At 39.9% G+C, this 22,231-nt stretch overlaps 2 protein-coding genes across 7 annotated transcripts in view; one reads left to right on the top strand and one right to left on the bottom strand.

Moving 5' to 3' along the window:
• Positions 1-22,231, bottom strand: part of slc37a3 (solute carrier family 37 member 3) — a 65,457-nt gene that overhangs the window by 11,661 nt on the left and 31,565 nt on the right. For 4 of the 6 annotated variants that reach the window (XM_044108917.1, XM_044108918.1, XM_044108911.1 and 1 more), the window contains exon 1: positions 6,302-6,427. The exons of 1 other annotated variant lie outside the window; for it this stretch is intronic. The gene's annotated coding sequence lies outside the window, so the exon portion shown is untranslated. Of the gene's footprint in view, positions 1-5,517; positions 5,616-6,301; positions 6,433-22,231 lie in introns of those variants that run through there. One more of the 6 variants, XM_044108913.1, reaches the window with a different exon arrangement.
• LOC122826723 (DENN domain-containing protein 2A-like) lies at positions 238-10,795 on the top strand. Its single transcript, XM_044108910.1, has 20 exons — positions 238-538; positions 1,162-1,212; positions 2,542-3,744; positions 3,864-3,955; positions 4,152-4,246; positions 4,318-4,527; positions 4,611-4,704; positions 4,795-4,845; positions 4,986-5,173; positions 5,525-5,634; positions 5,748-5,817; positions 6,161-6,238; positions 6,309-6,449; positions 7,309-7,457; positions 7,916-8,093; positions 8,718-8,759; positions 8,859-8,967; positions 9,898-10,170; positions 10,252-10,338; positions 10,420-10,795. The coding sequence occupies exons 1-20, from the start codon at positions 504-506 to the stop codon at positions 10,449-10,451; spliced, it is 3,288 nt and encodes a 1,095-aa protein (XP_043964845.1). The 5' UTR covers positions 238-503; the 3' UTR covers positions 10,452-10,795.

Here is a 22,231-nt window from a genome sequence, read left to right as displayed (position 1 = left end):
CTATATGTTAAACGACCGATCAGTGGGGAGGGGCTGATCTGCTCCAGCTGCGTAAGCAACCGCAGTGCAGGAACAGCTGGGACAGAAATTCCAACAAACTTCAAATTTGGTAGGGAGGTGATTTAATGTGATGATGCATGTCCCATGGAACAAATTCTCCTGCAGCCACGGGTTAAAAATGTGGCTTCTGAATCGTTTCATGGAGCATCAGGACACAGCCATTCATTCTGCTTGTTCAGCTGTGAGAGGGGCATGCAGCAACTCAAAGAGGGGAGAGGAGCAGGAAGTTGCATCCAGAGCTATGGGAGAGTGAGGGTGAGTGAAAGCTGCAGATTGGAGGAGAGTCAGGGCGGGCAGGGGGGAGAGTTTAGTTGGAGAGAGAAACTTTTTACCATCTGCTCAAGATTTGAGTGAAGTTGGGAAGCCTGTCAGATTATCTTTACATATGGAGAACTACTGGGGTCTGGACGCTGTACTGATGGATACGGATTTAGGAGCAGCAAATGCAGCCAGCCACAGTTTTATTGAATGGATGGAGGTGAGAAATGATTTTGAAATATGGTGACAGGAATATTGTTCTTGGGTAGTTCATTGTTCCTAGTTTATTTGCAAGTTGACAGATGGTGAACTGTTGGTATTTTTCCTCTGGGGTGTAAGTTGGTTTTAAAAAAAAATGCTTAAGATAGGATCGAAGCAGAAGGTTGTGGGGTTTGATTCTACATTTTACTCTTCTGGTAAAAATCAATAATGCTCTTTAGCTTTAAAATGCCAATATGCATCTGTGTTTCTTCTCTATTTCTTCTCTAAAGATGCATGCTGTCCCTCCGCTCATGTACACCGTCACAGTGACTGTAAACGGTAACAGCAGTCAGTTCTGGGAAATTACCAAGCGCTATCTTGGAGGATATTGAACTTTAAATTGTTGGCCCTAGAGACATGTGAAAGTATGCTGAGCATTTTGGCCTCCCAGGAGGCTAGATTTTGACCTATGAAGTGACTAAGTGACAGAGGAATTGATATCTGAGCAAGTCATACAGCGGTGTTTTCATTGAATTTGGCCATCTCCTTTTGATCGATTGAGAGGAATGCTGTGAAATTGAATTTTAGGAGCAATATGTTATTGTAACCTATCCAAAACAATTTACTCTGTGACTATTGCAGGTGTCCAGTGATCATGGAGGCTGCTGAGAGAATCAACACAGCTGTCGGCAGGTTTGTGCGAAGGCCCAGATTATTGTTTTAACCTCTACTGCATGTAAATATTTTCATCAGTGGGAAGTTGAACCAGCAACCCACTGGCTACAGGTCGCCCCAATTGCAAATCTTCAGAAATCTGGACTCCAAGTTTGCTAAAATGTCCTGTTCCTTCTCTAAGATAGCAACTGAAACCAGCCGAAAAACTTCATAAGTCAAACGACAATCACAGAGAAACTAATATGATAGTCCTGAAAAAACAAAACAATAAAATGTGCTTTGAAAGTCATTTTATGACCAAGATTCAGAAAAATCATGGTTATCTAAAGGCAATGTGGAGGGCAGCAAATTATATAGCAAAGTGTTGTCTATAACGTTGTGTTCTCACTACTGAAGAAAATTGGCAAAATGTGGAGGAAGCGGCATGTGTATGAATAATCACCATAGTAACATTTAAATATAGAGTCATCTGCATAAAGGTGCACCTTACCTGAAACCTGTTCTTCCAAATGTGATTAATAAATGAGGTCATAAATGAAGACAATTACTTTCACAGACTAAAAAAAAGTTTAAAGAGAGGTTTGTTTATATAAATATTTCGCCATGTGAAAGATGTGGATATCCGTTTCAATATATAAGCTTAAATAGATGCAACTTGGTGAGAATATGAAGTGATATGTGAGAAAAAGTGTAAAATCTTTTCTGACTCGGTCACTGTATGAAAATAATGCTGGTAAAGATCTTGGGAAAACCGAGAAAGCTACGAACAAATGCATGCCAGTGACGGTGAAATTGTTTCGCTATTCTTGTAAAAGGAAAGATGAAAATATGCCAAAAATATGAAGTTTCTAAGTATTTTGCCTGTAAGGAGGTCATGTTTCCAGGGCAATACAAAATAGTGAAACCTATATAAAGTTCAAAGATGCAAAACATTTCCTGTTCCAAGCCTGAGAAATGAGGAAAAGTATCCAGCTGGCCTTTAATCCTCCCATCCATAGAAGGTCCTTAAACTTGGGGCTTCCCATTTCCTCTAGTTTATTTATTAAAACTTAACAGTCCAGCAAAATTTGGCCCCAGTCCAAGAATGTGTTTATTTTGCAAAGATGATGAGAAGAAGATGATCATGAGCGTCCCCTCTGGCATTTACTCTCAGGCTCAGTTTTCCCACTGTCACCAGGAAAACTAAGCGTCCTATGACTGGTCGCCCCACTGGCTGCATGAGAAGTTCAGAAAACTGAACTTCTTTAAAAGTTAGAAGTCTACATTTATTTTATTTCTGGCACAATATAAAGATTGACCAATTCATTATGAATCAAAAGCTAAAGTGTGCTTTTATCCTTTGTTTAGGCAAAAATTGGGCTTTCTTCGAGGGAAAAGTGCGACAGTGAAAATCGAGGACATTGGTCAAAAAGTAAAAGAGACAAAAAAACAACCTTTTGCCCTTTTAGACAATCTGTGGAACCAGAGAGAAGATTCGTCAAGGATGGATTTCAGGAGACCGGTTTGTGACCTCTACCCCAGCGACAGCTCCACCGTCAGAACCAAACTTTCAAGATCCAATGGGGGAAACATCAAGGACAAGATTTCTCTTTGGGAGAACAAAGAATCCACTCTTTCGCACTTAACTTCAAGTAGCTTGAGCAAGTGTGCCAGCATTAAAGGAACCAACTCTTTGACAAAAGGCAGCACCAAAACTGTGGATAAGCAAAGGACTGAAAGTACCAGGACAGTAGCCAGTAAGGAGAAGGACCTTGGGAAAGAAAATGTATTAATGAGTGACGATTCAAGACCTTGTTCCCCCGATGAACCTTCAAAACAACCTCGAGTGGCTAATAGTGGTCCTAGGTCTAGTGAAAGCAGGAAAAAGATGGCCTCAACGAGACATACAGGTCACAAAGAAACTCCTCGAGATGATTCAACTCCTTGTTTGCCTCCTGTACCTAGGAATCAGCCCCAAGTGTCCAATCCAAGCTCTAGCTCCAGTGACAACACAGCAAAAGCCGACAAGAGAAACACAGCTCACAAAGACACTCTTAGCGATGATTCAAGGCCTTGTTCTCCACCAGCGACTGAAAAACAGCAAGTTGGGACGCTAAAGAAGAGCAGTGAAAAAAAATCATCAGAACAAACCAGTGAGGAGACGAGAGCGGTGTTTACTCTTTTCAAGAAACTAGAGACTTTGGGGGAGAACCACGGCAAAGCCCCCGCAGAGCTGGGAAACTACTTCAGCCCACCAGGCAAGGACAAGAAAATTGAGGTGAAAAAGAAAGAACTAAATGGTTCAGTTGAGAGTAGATCTTTGTTGGATAGAGAAAGAAGGGAGGATCAGGAGAACGTGTACACAGAGCCGGGTGCCCTGCCCATCAATCCGGTGCCCAAACCCAAGCGTACCTTTCAACATCCAGCGACTGCCTCCATGGGAACGAGTTCAAAGGAGGGGAGAGGGAAGAGGAACCTCCCTCCGCTGCCATCCATTTCCTCTAAAGCATCCTCAAAGCCCCCTTGTGGTTACTATGGGAAACTCAGGGCAGACAGGTACCTTAACAACAGGTACGAATGGTTTGAAACCAAATCAACGAGGCTTCTGGGAAGATTATGTCAAACAAAGTATTATATAAAATCCATTGCGATTATGTAAATAACTTGCACTTTTGTGCCAACTGTGACAGGAAACCATTTGACTTTGAAGACCGTACAAGGTCACCCAGCCCAGTTTTCGCCTGCCCCATGTCTCCGGAACATCACTATGAAGACATCTTGGGTCAGACAACTGCTTCATTTTAGTTTTTCCCCCATTTTGCTTTTGGTGTAGCATTATAACATGTTTTTGTGATTGAACATTTTCACTTTCTCTATTTTCTAGAAGGATTTATTAGCTTACCTCTGTGTTGAGTGCCATACCACCATGTCTAGATATTCTAAAAAAATATTATATAAACATATGTTTGTTTCTGCAGACTCATCCAATGAGAACCCATATGAAGACATAGAGTTGGAGAGTCAATGTTCGCAGCAGTCTGTCCCCTCATCTCCTGGTGCCGATACAACAAAGGTTCACAAACAGAAAAAGCACGAGGCAGCCACAATTTAAATGAGGTTATTTTAACGTTTTTCCGTCATTAGGCATCTAGGCCTGGTTTCTTCAGACAGAACTCTGGTAGAAGCTTCAAGCTACTGGATCTGAAGAGAACCAACCAGTCAGCCCACAACATCAACAGCGGAGGCGTTTCATCTCCGCCCCAGCTCAGCCCGCCCTCCACCCCGCCTGGGCCTGAACATGGCGCCTGGATCCCAGGGGATCCCTACAGCCGCACCTGCCGCAGGATACCAACAGTCTGCATTGCAAATCACAGGATAAATACTTTTAGAAAACTGTATTTCTTAACACTAACTCAATCCTTTTCCTTCCTCTGTAGGTTGTGCTGAGAATCAACAATATATTTGAGGGTCGGAGCAGAAAAAAACAGCTGCGAAGGATGTATCACTACGCTGAAACTATTTCTGGAAGAGGTTCTAGTGTTTATTTTGCTCTGAAAAATTACCGTTGAGTTCTTTTTTTGTTTGGGACGACAATGTGGATTGTTTGGCTTCCGTTCACAGTAACGGATGAGAACAGCGACTCTGAGAGTGAAGTTGAAGACAGATTAAAAGGTAAGGTGTAGAGTAGACCTTTTGCAGTACATCACAAAAGCATTCTTAGCTCAAGAGGTATGAATACTTCCACAAGACCGCCCATGTCTTATTTTATGCAGCCATCTTTAAATCGATCTGATCTTTGTGTCCTGTTCCAGTTCGATCTCTGCTGAGGCAGCCGAGAAAGACGCAGGTCCACTGCAACAACTCCACCACCAGAAGCTGCTCTCTGGATCAGGAGCGCCACCAACGCAAGCTGTTTGAGTACTTCCTCGTTGTTTCACTGCAGAAGTCAAAGGTCGGCGAACACTATATGCCAGAAGTCACACAGCAGTTCCCCCTTAAGGTCAGCAGAAAGTTGTCTAGTTTGAAAAAAATAAAAAATAAGTCAGCCATGGCATGTATTTGTTCATGTTAATCCAGGGATCAAGACAGAATTGGATTATCTATCTGAACCCTACTATTCTATAGAGTTAGGATGAAATTTAGTTTGGTCTGGTAATTGTGTTAATTTGGTGATTTAATGCTTTTGTGGTATATTGTGTGAATTGTAGTGTATGTTGTGTGTAATGTCCTGAGCTGCTGGGACCTTGAATTTTCCCTTTGTGTATCAATAAAGTATTCATCATCATCATCATCATCATCATATTTTTAAAAACAGAGAAAATCCACTCAATTGTCTTCATATACGTTGCAGTTGGAGCGAAGCTTCAAGTTTCTGAGGGAGACGGAGGATCAGCTGAAGATCATAACTCAGTTCTGTTTCCCCGACGCAACAAACTGGGAGCCTGTGGAGATGTACCCAAGGTGAGAACACTACAATGTTACACAACTCTTATTGCCTTACAAAACTGGAATGTTGATCATAGTTAATGCAATAAATAACTATACTGATTATGCTTTTATTTTCAATTTCACAGTGAGATGTTCTCCTTTGTTTTGACCGGCGAGGACGGCAGCAGGCGGTTCGGATACTGCCGCCGCTTACTGGTAAATATCAACGAGCAGGGTAAATAAAATAAAAATGACGTCACTGAACAGGAAGTGGCTGAATACCAAATGTCGGCTGAGTAAATAAACATGCCAAAATGGTGGACGGGCCTGTGGGAAAACGGCTCATCTCAGAGCCGAGGCGGAAGTGTCCGAGACTGGGAACCGTACTGTGCATGTGAAAGTGTGCGTATGGTCCCGTTTATGGATCTCCAAAGGGAGTGAGCTCACTTTGTCAAACCCTAATGCGTCTAGAGGTCTACTGATAACCTTTGACGTTTCAAGATGCGACAAATATGTTTGTTTTTGAGCAAATTGATGTGAGTTTTCTCCTGTGTTTCAGCCCAGTGGAAAAGGCCAACGCCTGCCAGAGGTTTATTGTATTGTTAGTCACCTCGGCTGTTTCAACCTGTTCTCCAAGGTAAACGCCTGCTACTGCGGGACCAACGCTACTGCATTGCAGGACTTTAGTGTACGTTCGTACTTGGCAGGTGTTGGATGAAGTGGAGAGGCGGCGAGCTCTCTCCCCAGCACTGGTCCAGCCGTTTATGAGAGCCATCATGGAAGCCCAGTTTCCAGCTCCAGGAAGAACCATCAACATCAAAACCTTTCTCCCTGGTTCTGGCACTGAGGTGAGACAAGACGACAAAACACACACAGAACATTAAGAAATGCCTTTCAATGCATTTTCCATCAAATCTGTGACAGTCCATCTTTGTATGCAAGTTACTTTAAGCAGTATGAGTGGAAGTGTATCGTTTTAGTTTTTCCTGCATAGTGTATAAGTGTTATATATGTTTTGCAACATTATCCAGCTGAAAGACCCAAGGAGAACCCACTTACACTTTCCCTCTAGACTCCAGTAGACTTTTTTTTTGCTCTTTAAAATGTCCTGATATCCTAAGGAATCCATGATGCAATGAAATCTGACAACATTCTCTGCTCCTTTGGAAGAGAACCAGGCCCACAGCAACACAGATTCTCTACCATATCCCACACTGGGCCTGAGGTGCGTCGTTTGTTGCCCAAAATTTTTATCTCATCTGATCGAAGTACATCGTTTGTCAAAGAAATGATGAAACATCCCTATTAATCTTTAAATAATAATAAAAAGCCGTTCAAATTATTACTCAAAGTAGTCTTTTCACAACTTCATGTTTTACTATTTTTCCGCAAATGTTGCAAGATCCTTAACTGCTAAAAGCCCATTTTCCTAAAATCCAAGATTTATCAAATGTATTATGGAATGCAGTTTTATATTTTGGGGGTTCCTTTGTTATTTTTACAGGCAAACAGATTATACCATTTTAGTTGGGAAAATCAAAGCAATAGGTGACCACAAATGTCCCCTGTATTAATTATGTTACAGAACTTATTTTGAGGAATCCTGGTGATGTTTCATTAATATTCTTGGTTTGCCAAAAGCACCTACTACTCATTTTTGTATCACGTTTTAAGTGGTGTTTATGGTAAGCTGTATTCAATGTGCAGGTGATGGAGCTCTGCCGGCCATCTGACTCCCGTCTAGAGCATGTGGACTTTGAATGCCTGTTCTCCTGCTTGAGTCTGCGGCTGCTCCTCCGTGTGTTCAGCTCTCTGCTGCTGGAGAGAAGAGTGATCTTCACCGCTGATAAGCTCAGGTTGGCGCCTTCACGTTCAATACGACCAATTTCCTCAAGCTTCCCAGCAAGCAAAATCTCTTTGGAATTAGATTTTGTTCCAGACGCCCTCCTTCCAGTGTTTATTAAACTGTGCTGGTGGGACTGTTGCCTAGGGGGAAAAAAATGTTTTTATCGCTGGGATGTTGTCATTATGAAGTTGGAGAAATTGTGGGTGGTCCAGAGCAATGTTTTTAAATAAATGTAAGGCATCCCAGGGATTAGGAGCTCATGCAAGAGTGACATCTGGAGCTCTGGTGGATGAGCTGTCGGCCGGTTTGTTTGCTCCACTGGGAAAAGCCAGAAATGTTGGCGTTTGATTTTCCCTGATTAGTGGAATCAGGGAGGGAGCTTTGGCACCCTCTAGTGGTGGAAAATTGTTTTTCCATTAAATCCTCCAGCATAACTTCACAGCTTAAACCCATGTTCTGTCCTTGCAGTACCCTCTCCCAGTGCTGCCATGCAGTCGTTGCTCTGCTCTACCCCTTCGTCTGGCAGCACACCTACATCCCGGTGCTGCCCTCCGCCATGTTGGACATCGTCTGCACTCCGACCCCTTTCATTGTCGGCCTGCTGTCCAGCTCTTTAACCCAACTCAACGAGCTTCCCCTGGAGGAGGTCAGACTGGAGGGACAGGGAGCAAACTTATGTAAAATTGACTTTTCTGAGCTTTACATCATGTTTTGTTATTCCCTCATTAAATCATACCTTCAGTGTTTTCTTGATTCTTTCACGCGTGTTTGAGGAATCTTTTAATCTCCCATGGCAACCATTCAGCCGAGTATAAACTCTTGGATGAATCTAGCGCCGGCTTTGAAATCTAGATTCTCTTCAGAGCTGTTTCCTAGCTTCCGCCTATCTTCTGCCGTCTTCTGCCATCCTCCCATCCTCAGCTCCTTCAGACTAGTCAACAGCAATTAGCAAACACCTTGTGCTACTTCTCAGTACAGCACTGGTAAAAGTGTTGCTAAAGGATTAATAGAGGAGCAATGTTGTGATGAGCCAGAGGCCCAATTTCAAGGTGTTGAATTAAAAAGTCAAATTTCTTTTAAGTCATTTTTATAACAACTGGAGGTAACAGTTACTAGATTGTGCTATGAAATGCCTCTATGAGTCTGGACAATACATAATGGTTCCCCTTTAAATTTTGCATCCGACACCAATTCTTGCTTTTGTTTGTTTACCGGTACAGTTTAATGTTTGCTGGTTAAAGATAATACCAATTAGTTTTTCTGTGGGCAGGTTCTTGTCGTGGATCTAGGCAATAATCGACTTCTCAGACAGGTGAGTGCATATTTCTACATTTTAAGTGATCTTTATGAATCGGGACCGGCACTGGCCTTCTCATTAATAATATTCATCTTTCTCTGCTGTCACATTTAGTTGGATGATGAGGACTCAATACTACCCTCTAAGCTCCAGTCGGCTCTAGAGAATGTCCTAGAAAGAAGAAGAGAACTTGCTAATGACAGAGGAGCAGACTCAATCAGCGGTGAGACAAAACAGGGACTGTGAAAGTATGATTATGTGAAAAAGGCTCCAAGCAGTTAACATCTTTTGTTTAACTTCTTAATCTAAAGGCTTCTTCAGGTCCTGGGTTAGGAGTTTCATTGTTATAAGTTGTTGATAGGGCCGTTAAGATAAATGAAAGGGCATTCCGAGTCAGTGACCCGTCCCTTTATCATCTTGGTGACTATTATGCCCTAATATGGCACATTCACATGAGTCACTTTGACCTTGAAGACTATACAGTCTTCTATTTTTAGCTCAGCTGAACAAAGACATACAATGTTTTTATTACGATCTCTTGGAGCGTGATAATGCACTGGATCATAGACCATTTCATGCAGAAGAATAGAAAAGAAAGAATTGTAAAGTTATTCCCTCTGGGATTATCCCAGACCTGCCTGGTATAGAAATAAGAAATTAAGACAGCGCAAAAAAACAATCAATAAATTAGCATTCATTGAAAATTTGCTTCAGGCACTCCGACCAGAACCACCAATCTAATTGTGTAATGAATGAATAGGGTCAAGAGCTACTGCAGGTAAAATATTAACTGTTTACGACTTTTCCCCAAAACATAACTTAAATATGCCTCTGATTTCGGATTAAACACATTTGAGATTACACACAATTCAAAATTAGAAGAAGAAGAAGAAAACCTCTAAGAACTCATGACCAACTAAAATCAAAAGGTTTTTATTTAAAATTGCTTCAACTATTGAATAGAAGTGGGAAAGAAGTTTGTTTCTTTAGATGTTTTGTAGCATTGTCTATGTGTTTGCAAAGGGGGCTTCTGACCAGAAGGTAATGCTATTGAAGGGGTCATGGCATGGAAAAGTTTGGGAGCCCTCGAGTTTTATTGGACTGAAAAGGTGGATGGACTGGTTGATGAAAATCCACCTCTTTGTCTCTTCAGACACTGGTCATCTTAGCACCGTTGTGTCTGAGGCCTTTGTCCGCTTCTTTGTGGAGTTAGTTGGACACTATCCGCTGTTCATCACCGCCGAACGTGAAGATGGATATTCCTCCTCTTCGTCGTCCTCTCCCGCTTCCTGCACATTCCAACGCGAGGGGTTCCGGAAAGCGATCCCTTCCAAGACCGTGCGCCGCTTCTTGGAGGTCTTCATGGAGACCCAGATGTTCGGCTGGTTTATCCAGGAGAGAGAGCTCCACCGGCAAGCTCTGAGAGGTACCACAAAGGAGAACAAGGGGCTTCGGGTTCAGGAGTGGAGTGAATGTTGATGATTTTGACCCTCCCTGTTATTAACAGGACTGTTTGAAGTGAGAGTGCAGGAATATTTGGACTCCATCAATGAGAATGAACACCGGAGGGTCAACAGATTTCTCAAAGGATTGGGTAAGAATGATCCGGATCAGTTATCTTAACAAGTTGTTGACTCAGTCTCAGCTTAAATTATTATTTTTTTGGTTCCTCCAGGAAACCGAATGAAATTTCTTTCTAAGAGATAATGAAGATAGACAACATGCAAAAGAAGAAGATCCTGATTAGAAGCTCAAGAATGTTTCTTGGAACGTGTCCTGTTTTTTGATTACTTTTAACCAGTGAGGTCAAAAGCTTGAAGAATGCCTAGAGACACTTTGACTGAAACGTTGGTGAACCATTTAAAAGTAGGCTTATATCTGGAAAGATGAGGACACCTGGAACTAAGGATTTACATAAATATTTCAGATCTTGGTTGGGAGATTTTCAAATGGGAATGTATTTGGTGCCATCTTTTTTGGCATTGTGCAGTATGCTGATGACAAACTCATTTTCAAGCACACCAGAAAAATAAAACAATGGTTTGACTTTATGTTTGTAGTTTTTTTCTACTGTCTCCAGCAGGGGGCTGTATTAGAGAGAAGAAAATGACAAACCTGCACAGTGCTCTGAAAATCCTTCAGGTTTCTTTATGGCCATAATATTTGTCTTTCTATATTTTTACTTGGAAAATTGATTAAATTACTTCAGGTCAAACAAAAGCTACGTTCTTGGGGGGAAGAGTAGAGAGGGGGAATGTCTAAGTTTGTATACCAGTATAAATGTATCAGTGGCATTTTCTATTATTTTAATGTAGTTGAAGATCTTTTGCATTTTTGACTGTAAGGATCACAAGCATGGAGTCGTTGGTAAAAGCTTCACTGCTTGATTCTTTTAGTCATAGAAACGAAACGGATATAAACCCCACAGGAAAGACGGCATTCAGTGTCAGTATGAGCACACAACAAAGCAAAGAATAAGTAGTGCATTGTTTAAATAAAGGTATATGCCTGTTTAGTGCCTGCTGAGGATTCCTGAGTAGAGTCAAGACATTACTTTCTGACATCATGAAGTAGGCAAAAAGGTCTAGTAAAGCAATGCATCCTGGTTTATAGAAGTTTAAGATGGGAAACTAAATTACTGCAACCCTTTCCAGACTGATAAATGACATATTTCTATGGCTGTGGGACTCCAGTGAACCAAATATCTAATGGAGGTTAAATCAAGATCACCTCTACCTTCCAAACCAAGATTCACTGTGCTTTCTCTTCTAGTGACGCCACATAAGCCAAATGATCAGATCTGTTTCAAGAATGCTTTTGCATTTTTCTCCCAATTCCCTTGTTTTTAAATCAAATCGTTCCTCAAAGGCACATCCTGTACAAGAACTCCAAAGCTAATGACATATCTGAAAACACCACATGAATTTGAGGAAAAATGGAAACAATGAAATATGTTAAAGTGGTTTGTAATGAGAACCAGAGCAGACTATAGTACTCTATTACCACAACAAAATCCTCCAGAAACTCATCTGCTATCAAGTTTATTAATGCCAGTTGATCACTTGAGTGTCTCTTTTGATCTCATCAAACAACACAAAGCAGACTAAATAGTTTTTGTATTCTGTGAAATTCTGTCCTGATAATCTGTTCTTCACGGAGCACGGATTGTTTTTCAGTCATTTACTGTAAGTCAGTTGAGTGAAAAAAACCCAAAAAACATTCAGATAAGTTACTTGAAACTTGCGTTTACTGTACTGCATTACTGGCAATTATCCAAATTTTGGGTTGCATATAAAAAAAAAAAACACACAGAAATGTTTTACCACAGCCACATTTTTAACTTCTTTCCCCCCCACTAAATTTTTACATCAAGTGTGGTTTGGCCTCAATCTAGTCGTTCTCATTTTAGCTTATAAAAGTAATGATTCCTGAGCTTAAAGCTGCAAATAAAGCCTTGTCAAACCAAGAAATAAATCTTTCAGGGGAATTAAAGTTTAAATATGACAACATTTAGGAAGGAAAGTTAACAAAAAGAAAACTGATCGACTTTGAAAACCAACTCAAGAAACATGGTTTAATAATTTTTCTGAAAATAGACGTTCAATATCTGTGTTTAACTATACCTTTAGTTCCTTTAACTATTCAATAGTGCTAATCGTTTCTAAACATGAACACACTTGAACTTCTTGGACCCCCTCATGTCATGAGATAAAACAAATTTACAACTTCAAATTGCTCACCTTGGGTAAAATAGATTTATTGGCTGAATGTACAGACTACTGAAAAGTGATAAATTAAGAGAATATTCTTTAAAGTTACACACCTTGCTTATTATCTTTACATTAGAAATTATCTGCCAGCTATTTCATGCCAACTTCTAATTACTAACAGTATCACTTTTGACTTTTTTGCTTGTAGAATGCGTGGCCTCCTATTGGCTAAGGGATTTGCTCCTTGCTAGAAGTTTGGTATAAGCTAGCTTTAGCGTGCAGCTTTTTTGGGCTAACATATATTAACAAAGAAATTATTTTAGCTGTCACATCTTTGCCTCTCTAGCTGACAAATGAGATCACAATAAGAGGGGAAGATTAACTTCGCTGTACGCAGTCTGTACCAGACAAGAGATGCAACTACAAGAGGTTAGCTTAAAAACAGTTCATATTGTTAGCTTCAAACAGTTAATGTAGATCTCAGATGCTACTCTGAACAGTTGAATTTGAACAAAACCTCCTGTTGTGATTCTTTGATTGAATAAATAACTTGTATTATCTGTAATATCAATGACAAGACCGAGAATGTATTAAGTAGCATGGGTTGACACAAAAACAGTTAGCTTACCACAGGGGTGCCCAGCTCTAGTCCTGGAGAGCAACTGTGGTGCAATTTTTAGATGCATTTCTTCTCCAACGGACCTGAACTTAATAATTAGGCGATTACCAGGTCAAGACATGCTGATGAGGAAATTTGACTCCGGTATAGTGCAGAGGGATTCATCTTAGAGGTTGGAAACTCTTAACTGGTTTCAAAATAATACGGTCTCAGTGCCCAGCATATTTATTCAAGCCACAGGTAAAAATTTGTAGCACCTCATGAAATGTAAGCTTAAATTTTTTATATATATATCATCCATAGCATCTACATCAGTGGCAAGATAACTTTCTTCTCACCTGGTACTTCCAGTTGTTTTAGTCTTTTACTTTCATTGTTGACAAGGATCATATTTATAACCCAGAGATACGTTATTGACCGCTAATTAAAAGTTATTGAGCAATGGGAGCTAACAGTATCATCACAAGATCATAACAAGATGAAGGAAACTAATGAAAAAGCACAACTAATAGCAGTAGAGTTTTATAGAGGACTGACTACAATTTTTGTAGAGAAATCTGTTTGGAAGTCCGACTGTGATGTGTTTCACTGACACAGACTTCTTTCATGATTTTATAATTATAATTTTAAGATATCACTTATGTGTGTTTGGCTTCTTCTTATTTACGTCATTGATGATTTTTAAATCATCAGTGACACTTTGCAAACAATCGCATACGTATCCGGAATAAGTACATGTGACGGCCACAAATCTGATTTTTTTGTGGGGGGGTTGAAAAGATGGGAATCAGACTGCTATGAAAAAGCCGGATTTGGGTAAATGTGGGAATGATAAAACAAGAAATACAAATAAGAACTTAAATACAAAAATCAAATGTTACAACCTAGTCTTCAGCTCAAATATTAAGTTAAAATTGTGTCTTATACAGCCCACACTCACATTTGATTTGTATCAAGTCCTAAACCCAAGTTTTACAGCAGCAACAGCTCTAAAATATAATTTATAAAAAAAAAAAATTCTGACATGAGGAGTGCAATCAAAGGTTTCACAACACAACTCAACACATCCACCTTCAGTCAGGCTGTCAGAGTTACAAACGCGAAAATCCCTGAATGGCTCCTCGATTGGGAAAGAAGCTGCAGTGCAGAAGTCGTTTCAGGAAGATGAATGGATGTGATGAGTGAGGTGAAGTGACTGCAGCTGAAATGTTTGATCAGCTTGCTCGTGCTGTTAGAGCCTGAATGTGTTATTGTTTTGCTTGTGGATTTGTGTGGATTATGTGCAGATGTCTGAACCCCAGACCTCATATAGTCATACCTCGTTTCCTGCCAAGCACCTGGCTGTGATTTCAAGAAAGTTAGTTAACCGGTAATTATAGGTCTGATTAATCCCAACCAGCAGGAGTTAACCTCCAGAACCTTGCGTCCTGCATCAGTAAATTTCTGTGGCTAAACTTCCAAAACCCTCACTTCTCACACCCTGTGTTTCTTCAGTCAGGTGGCAAATACTCTTCTCCACCACTTACAAACAATAGTAGTTTGTTGAAACTCTAATCTTCCCTCCAAAGTGCATTTCACTGGTGTCTCTTTCCCAAGAGGATTCCACGTTTATGAGACACTTTGCAGCCATCACCTCTGAAAATATCCACCTACATGTCAGAACCTGCTGAAAGATTCAGCAGTGCAACACACTGCATCTCAAACCATCCAACCAGCAATAAAATCACTCTATCATCATGGCCCATTAAAAACCAACCACCAATTCAATTAAGAATCCTCTGCGGAGATTTAACGACCTCATTCCAAGGCTTTGCAAGCTTGCATTTCGAACTCCCTTGAGGTTGCCTGTACTAATTACAGGACTCACGGTGTGATTTACGAAGGCGCGGCGGTGCAGGAGCCAAGCGCCTCTTGCCATTAATCAAAATGGAGAGTTTAGTGTCTTTCATAATTTGCTGGTGACATTTTGTTTCAGCCTTTTCTTTGTACATTCACACCTACAACCCTGGAGCCAAAGGATCTGCGTAGATTTGAGAGGGGAAGAAAAAGCTTCGTTCATTGTGGCTTTTACTCCCAAGTGTCAGACCCAGTGCTGAACAAATTACCCAGACACAAGGCTTTGTTGGGCTCTAGTATGGTATGTCGATGTTCTTGACAAGTGCTTTTGTGCTCGACTGAAACTTGAAAGTCTGGTTCACAAGTGTAACGGCGGTGTCACGCTGTTTTCTCTCCCGCTCCAGTGGAAAAGTGCAAGTCACTGTTAAAGAAGGGGTATGAGGAGCCTTAGAGAGTTGCTAGAAAACTCTAGCAACTCTCTAAGGCTTGAAGTCATGGTGTTATTTTCACAATGACTTCAACATTGTGAATATAACGCAAAGAAATGCATCTAAACTGACATGAAATGCATCGAAACTGACATGCCAGGCAAGGAGAACATCAATCTGACAAGGAATGTAAAGGCCAATGGTAACTTTGTAGGATTCACAGCTCAGTTAGGGTGAATTTATTGACAAGGTAATTATTAGCCAGCACTACATAATCTGTCTTTAATGGAAAAGTGGCAAGGAGAAAGCCATGGTTGAAATCCAGCTTTAAGAAGTACCATAATCCAGCAGGTGACACACGAAAGAAGGTACTCTGGTCAGAAGAGACCCCAATACAAGTTTACACACATAATGTGTGGCAGAAATCTAGCAGCACATTGTCCTGAACACAACATCCCAATGGTAAAACAAGATGGTTGCCAAAATGTTCAAAGTTCAAAGGAGTTTTGATACTTTTCCAAGACTCCGTGGAAAAAACCTCAACGTGCGGCTTGTTTTCTGGAGATGCAGAAACCAACTAAAACCCAGACAAATAGGAGAAAAGATCTGAAATCCACCATTTTACACAGAAGAAACCATCAAAGCTTATGGAGAGTTTTAGAATGGGGGTGGGGGGAAGAAAAGGCAAATTTGTGAAGAAATCCAGTGCAGGAAAGCTCATTAAGAGTGGAGAGTTTCCATTTACCTGCTGCTTACGCCGGCCGATTCAAACCAAGAGCTCGCAAAGAGGAAGAGCAGCAAAGGAGGAAGGCTGTTGAATGCATAAAGCGTGGGTTGTATGTTTAACCTTTTTTTTCACCCCTTTAATCTCAGATTTTAAAACGGGGAGAAAGGCCGAGGCTCAAAAATAGAGCCCTGGATGAAGAAAAAAAAAAAAAAAAAAAAAAAAAAAAGAGGGGTGGATGTAAAGGGGAGGTGGGGGGGCAGCAAAGCTTCAGGCCACACACAGAGATCTTCAGGGCTGAGGGTTGAGTCAGTCAGCCTGCCTTGCCTGCATGTGGTCTGTTGGATGTGTCCAAGTTTATCCCCACTTCTGTTGCACCACCGTTTGTTACGACAAATGGTTAAAATCCTCCTCTCACAACTCATTCAGCTGACATTATCTTTTAAAAAATACATATTTAAAACCCCCCCCCAAAAAACAGGGACACTATCTGAGCATTAATAATTTTCACAGCTAGGCATGAAGAGGAGTCTGTCTGGATGTGAACAAACATAATCATGCGCACATGGACTAGTTGAAGGGAATTCTCTATCAGTCTGCTGCAGGGTGGTCCGGTCTACAAGTGTCATAATGGAGAGCCGTCGCTGCTCTCAGGCTTCTGTGTCTAGACTCTGAGGAACTTATTATGACTTTTCTTCAACTGCGGTAGGTGCTTTCCTTTTTAAGGACTGTTCATGAGGCCAGAGGATTGCAAGATCTTGTCTTTGAAATTCAATAATCAAAAAAGAAAAGACAAATAAAATAAAAAAAATAAAAAAATCACAGCAGTGGCATCATTATCTGTTAGTTATCTCAACATGTCAAAAATGTGTTCAGATGGAGCTCTAAAGAACTTTAAAATTACTTTATTCTGCAAATGTTTTTCCTTATTTATTAAACCAGCATGAATAATTTATTTTTATTTATTTATTTTTTACTATTTTTAACATCTCAACTGCCCATTTTTGTCAAAATTTGACTTCATTTTCTGGACCAAAAGCAATAAGAAAAATATTTTTTCAAAATACTTCCAGAAGAACCGATGATTTTTGTTGCCCTTATGACAACCTAGTATATGTGGAGTACAAGCAGCAACACTTTTTAATAAACTTTAGTTCCTGGGAGGTCATAGTTCACAACATTGTCACAAAGTAAACAACAGTAAACCATACTCTTATGGTGAGGACTTACTAGTTTAAATGTAAAAATATCATTACTTGATTAAAAATGTAAATATTACTCATTTAAAAATCATAGTATGTGGATAAAGCTCCACAATGTTCCCATACAACTGATCAGCATCATAAGTACTTCTTGTGCTTTTCAGACTGTGCATTTGGGCTGTAATTACATTACGACACCACAGTTCCCTTGAGCACTACACACAAATGTTTTGAGCTTCTTTTAGGAACTATTTCCGTCAAGGGCAACATAATAACTGTGACTGATTAAGGGCAGGACTGTTGGATGAACAACAAAATATGAATTTTTCCACGTACGCACTAAAGTGATCACATCCCTGACAGATCAAGATTTAAAATAGTTTTTAATCAGAAGTTGACTTCTATTTATCTCCGCATTGTGCCAATTAAAATTACAGAAATAGATTTGCTTAATGGAAACAACAATTTAGAAAAAAAAAACATTAAGCTTTCGTTTCTTAGGGTTAGGGTTAGGGTTCCTTTGCGGTTTCACAAAACCGCAAAGGAAACACTTTTTTCGCGTCACACGAGTCACATGATCAACAACAGGATGTTACTACTGGTGGAAATGCCGGAGACAGGAAGTGGCAGGAGGATGATGGCATGGCATGTCTTAATGACTTATTGTGTGAACAAACTTATTCACATGCAACTTTAACTGTTTTTCCTACTTAATGGAAACTCCATCATTGCGAAATTGTGTTTTTCGACATTAGGGGAACACCGACAACGTTTTGTAAACATTTGTAATGGACATGTAGCAGATGATGGATCAATTTTTACCCTTCTCCAGTTGAATCAACTTATAGAGTCAATAAGTAAAAGTGTCCACAATAAGTTACACTTTGCAGCCTGAGACTTACAGTGTCTTGTCAAAGTAAATATACAGCCTCAAACTTTAATGTATTTTATTGGAATTTTATTTAAACATTTTTTTAAAAGTAGCATAATTGCAAGATAGAAATAAAAATTATGCATTTTTACACAATGCACATGTACTTAAATACCTTTAGGAAATTTATAGGGAATGCAGAGAACCACAACTGAGGTGGGAGAATCTGCTGACAGGACAATATTGGTGATAAACTTTACAAATCTTGCTTTTATGACAGATTAACAAGAAGAAAACCGATGATAGGATGTCACTCTCACTTTTCCACATATAATAGGAGGAAAAATTGAACACAAAAAAACATGAAAACACAACTGTGGTCACATTCATATCCCTGTATTTGCTCACTCCACATTCAGCTTTGACTCTGCCGTCTATTGTCCTACAGGCTTGCCAAAATTAACATCATGAGTGCATGTAGGAGTCCACAATCCTAATGGCCTTTCCTGTAAAGTCTGCCATCTGTTAAAGTGATAATCTACATGAAATGTGACCTTTGATGGCAGTTTAAAGACCTTTTAGTGAGGTCTAAGAAAGCATATTAAAGAGCCAGGGTTACAGCTACAGCTCACTATAAAGAGTAAATAGAGAAACAGTGTTTCCTATTATCATCAGCTCTGTCTGTGTGTGTTTTGTGTCATTTCTGCAAACCACAGTTTTTAAGGTGTGTCCAAATGAGGTGCAACATGCAGGCATGTTAAACACGTAGAGAGAGTGAGTTTGTGGAGAGGCAAAATGACTTGGCAGTAATGTTGCCAAACCGATTCTGTCTTTATGCTGTCAGTCAAATTATTATCTACAGGGATTAGAGTTTAACTCTAGGTGGCTGGGAGTTAAATTTGCTTTTCTGTTCACTCACATTGCTTCTCTGAGAAGAAAAGAAATCCTGACCATGTCCAAGAAGTTCAAGCACTGAATATTTTCCTACGCTGCTTTTTGTAGTGTCTCTTTTCATTTTCCATTTCATTTTGCGTCTAAAATGATTTGTTTCTGCTGGTAGCCTGGTCTTCCAAAAGTCTGGAAGTTTTTTTTGTTTTTGTTTCAGATGTTTCACATTGGCTGAGATCAAACATAGCAGAGAATACAAAATCGAAGGTCAGGAAGAACCTCAGGTTACACTTTTAGAACAAAAAAGCAAAATCACTAACAGTAAAAGGGCTGCATATATCTTCAACATGGATTTATTTTTGCATGATTTGAAAAGCTCAGAGAACAGAAAGATGTCCAATAAAAATCGGTGTGGATTTCCTTAGCATGTGGCAAATAGATTTACCATTACATTATTAACAAGGACGAGAGTGTGCATTGGTGCGTGTGTGTGTGTGTGTGTGTGCAAAGAACAGATTCAGAAAAGCTGTTTCCATGTTGGTGTGCGAGTCTTTGGGGTGCAGATTATATAAAATAAACTGGATTCATCGAAGGCGATTAAACAAATTACTCCACAGGGAAAATGTAAAATTTCTATGATATGGTACACTGAACACAAACTCACTCAAAGGGAATACACACCATGTGCATAAAAGTAACTACACCACGTATGTAGCAACGTGAACGTTTAGTATCATAATTATTGAGAACAAAAGATTAGCATCTGACCATAAAGGGATTAAATCCCCTAACAATTGCAAAGAAAAAGTAGTAAAGCGAACTTTTGTGCTGAAAAAAAGTGTTGCATTCTGTATTTGCGTGAATTGACCAATCAATGAGCGTTTAACACAAACGTGGTCCAGAACATTTCCTTAATAACACTTTTAGTGGTTTGTAATGACGCCTTGTGGCTTCTAGTGCAAAGGAATCCCTTTTCATTCCATATTATTTATTTTACTACAAAGCATTTTATTGCTGTTGCACAACAGCACTGTAGGGGGAACCCAAAAAACCCCCTGCTTTTTGAACAGTAAACAGTAACAGTTCACTGCAAACTCTTGTTTTTGTTGGTCAACTTGATTTTGTTTTGATTAACATAGGAACGGGTGAGAGGCGGGCGGCGCACAAGCGACACCCAGGGAGTGACAAGAACGGTTGTGTTTGTGGTGTCTGGCAGCCATCTTCTGCCTGTTTATCTCCACAACAGAGAGAAACACCGCTGGGTTTGCTTCCCTCACTTGCCTGGTGATGTTCCACGGCACCGAGAAGTTTTGTCTGCAACATTTGAGCAGGGCAAAAAAAAAAAAAAAAAAGAAGGCAACTGGAAAATACTCTGCAGTTATTCACAAGCATGGATCTGGCCAGAGTGCGCAGAAAAAGTTTGAAATATGAGCCGATTTGGCTGTGATCTGCACTAAATATCTCAACATTCTCCCTTAAAATGAGATAAACATTAATTGGAACACTATGAAACTTTGCTTTGCCAAAAATCACATTGAAATCTCAACAGGCTGCGCTTTCTGTATTGTAGTAGCAGTGAAAAATGAGATTCCCAAAAGTGTTTCTCTCCTTAATATCACATCACAATCTCAACTACAGCCAAATTTTGTATTTATTTTTTTTTTTTTTGCCTCTTCAGTTTTTGGACTGTAGGCTGGAGCTGATTTATTGATCGGTGGACGCTGGCCAGTGTGTCCTTATTTGAACCGCTGGCGTTAGAATGGCCAAGACTGCAGCGAGAGATAAACCTTTCTCTGCCGAAAACCGCAGCAGGTGGCTTGTGTTTGGGTTGTATGCTGGCTTAGTATCGTCTTACGCACTTCTACACATGTAATCAATTAGTGCATAGTAGATCCGCACTGTGGCGGGCGATTGCTCGGATGGCTCCACGTTCACAATATGAAGAGAGAGCAACAGAAAGCAATGGGATAACCTGAGCTGACCTGCAACGTTTAAGATATTTCTGCTAATTTTACAGCAGGTTACATGTTCAAATTCCCAGAAACAAATCAGATGTTCCAGAGTCTGAAGGGTTATTGCAAATAAGAAAAAAAAGATCCTGCAATTCAATTGATGTTCTTTCTTAACAGTGCCCTTCAAACTAATTACCTTTCCTAATAAAGATATGGAAGAAACCTTAAAATAAATGAATCTTACATTGAACAGGAAGATTTTCCCCCTGATTAGGAATTATTATGTATGGCAGTATGAGTGCCACTGAGGAAGAAGGAACATTTTGTGTCTCGAGAATCATTTCTATGTTTACAGCATGTTTTGAATCATCATTTTTGTTGAAAGATGAAGTAATGATTCATGCTCAGATGGTGCTTGTAAGTTATATGTTGGTGTTGTCATGCAGTGCAACAAGGTCTCAACAGGCTTTTGAAGGGGAGCAACAGCATCACGTCTTCCACCATGCTTTATATTTAATCAATATAATTTTTTATTTATTTATTTTTTTACAATGGAATATTAAGACCATGCTAAATAGAAGTTGAAAATGTTACGAGAATAAAGTCGAAGTTCTACCAGGATAAAGTCATAATATTTCGAGAAAAGTCACGTGACAAAGTCAAAGTCATAATATTACGACTTTATTCTCATTATATTGTAACTTTGTTCACGTAATTTTACTTTTCTTAGCATCACTGCAAGTGTGAAGGACATTAAAATAAGTAGGGAAACACTGACTGAACAATGGTGTTGCAAGAATATTCACACATCTTTTCAGTGCCTGCAGATAAATTCCTGACAAGTGAGGCACGCGTCCAATGATCTACGGGGATTGAGAGGGAAAAGGTTCCAATTTTCAAAATCCACCTTTGTATTCACTCATTGGCAAATATGTCTGGCACTAGCCTTATGGGAAACACTTGTACAAATACAGACTCTGTCCTTTTGTCTGTTAGTGGTAGAGAGAATTGCCTCCAGGGAAAAGTCTCCTAGTCATAACCAACGCAGTCCGACTTGGCTGTGGAGACTGTGACCAAATGTACAAGTTTCTTCTAGTCGAAGGGATGTTGTCGTATTCACACTGGACTTGGTGTTGGGTACACAATGAAGAGACTCAAAAACATTCAATAAATCAGCAGCACATGCAGAAAAATGCTTAAATCAATATAGATAATACCACTGATCAAATTTAGAGGGTTACGTCCTTTACAGCAAAA

This window comes from Gambusia affinis, linkage group LG23, assembly GCF_019740435.1.
Source record: "Gambusia affinis linkage group LG23, SWU_Gaff_1.0, whole genome shotgun sequence".
NCBI lineage: Eukaryota > Metazoa > Chordata > Actinopteri > Cyprinodontiformes > Poeciliidae > Gambusia > Gambusia affinis.
The sequence above is the reverse complement of the archived record's forward strand: the minus strand, read 5'-3'. Positions and strand labels throughout refer to the sequence as shown.

What these genes read in the sequence shown, in the direction of transcription:
- LOC122826723 (XM_044108910.1), top strand. Translation starts at nt 504, where the DNA reads ATGCAGCCAGCCACAGTTTTATTGAATGGATGGAG. An exon ending in GTTTCAACCTGTTCTCCAAG is followed by an intron (nt 6,239 to 6,308) that starts GTAAACGCCTGC and finishes CGTACTTGGCAG; the next exon opens with GTGTTGGATGAAGTGGAGAG. An exon ending in ACGAGCTTCCCCTGGAGGAG is followed by an intron (nt 8,094 to 8,717) that starts GTCAGACTGGAG and finishes TTCTGTGGGCAG; the next exon opens with GTTCTTGTCGTGGATCTAGG.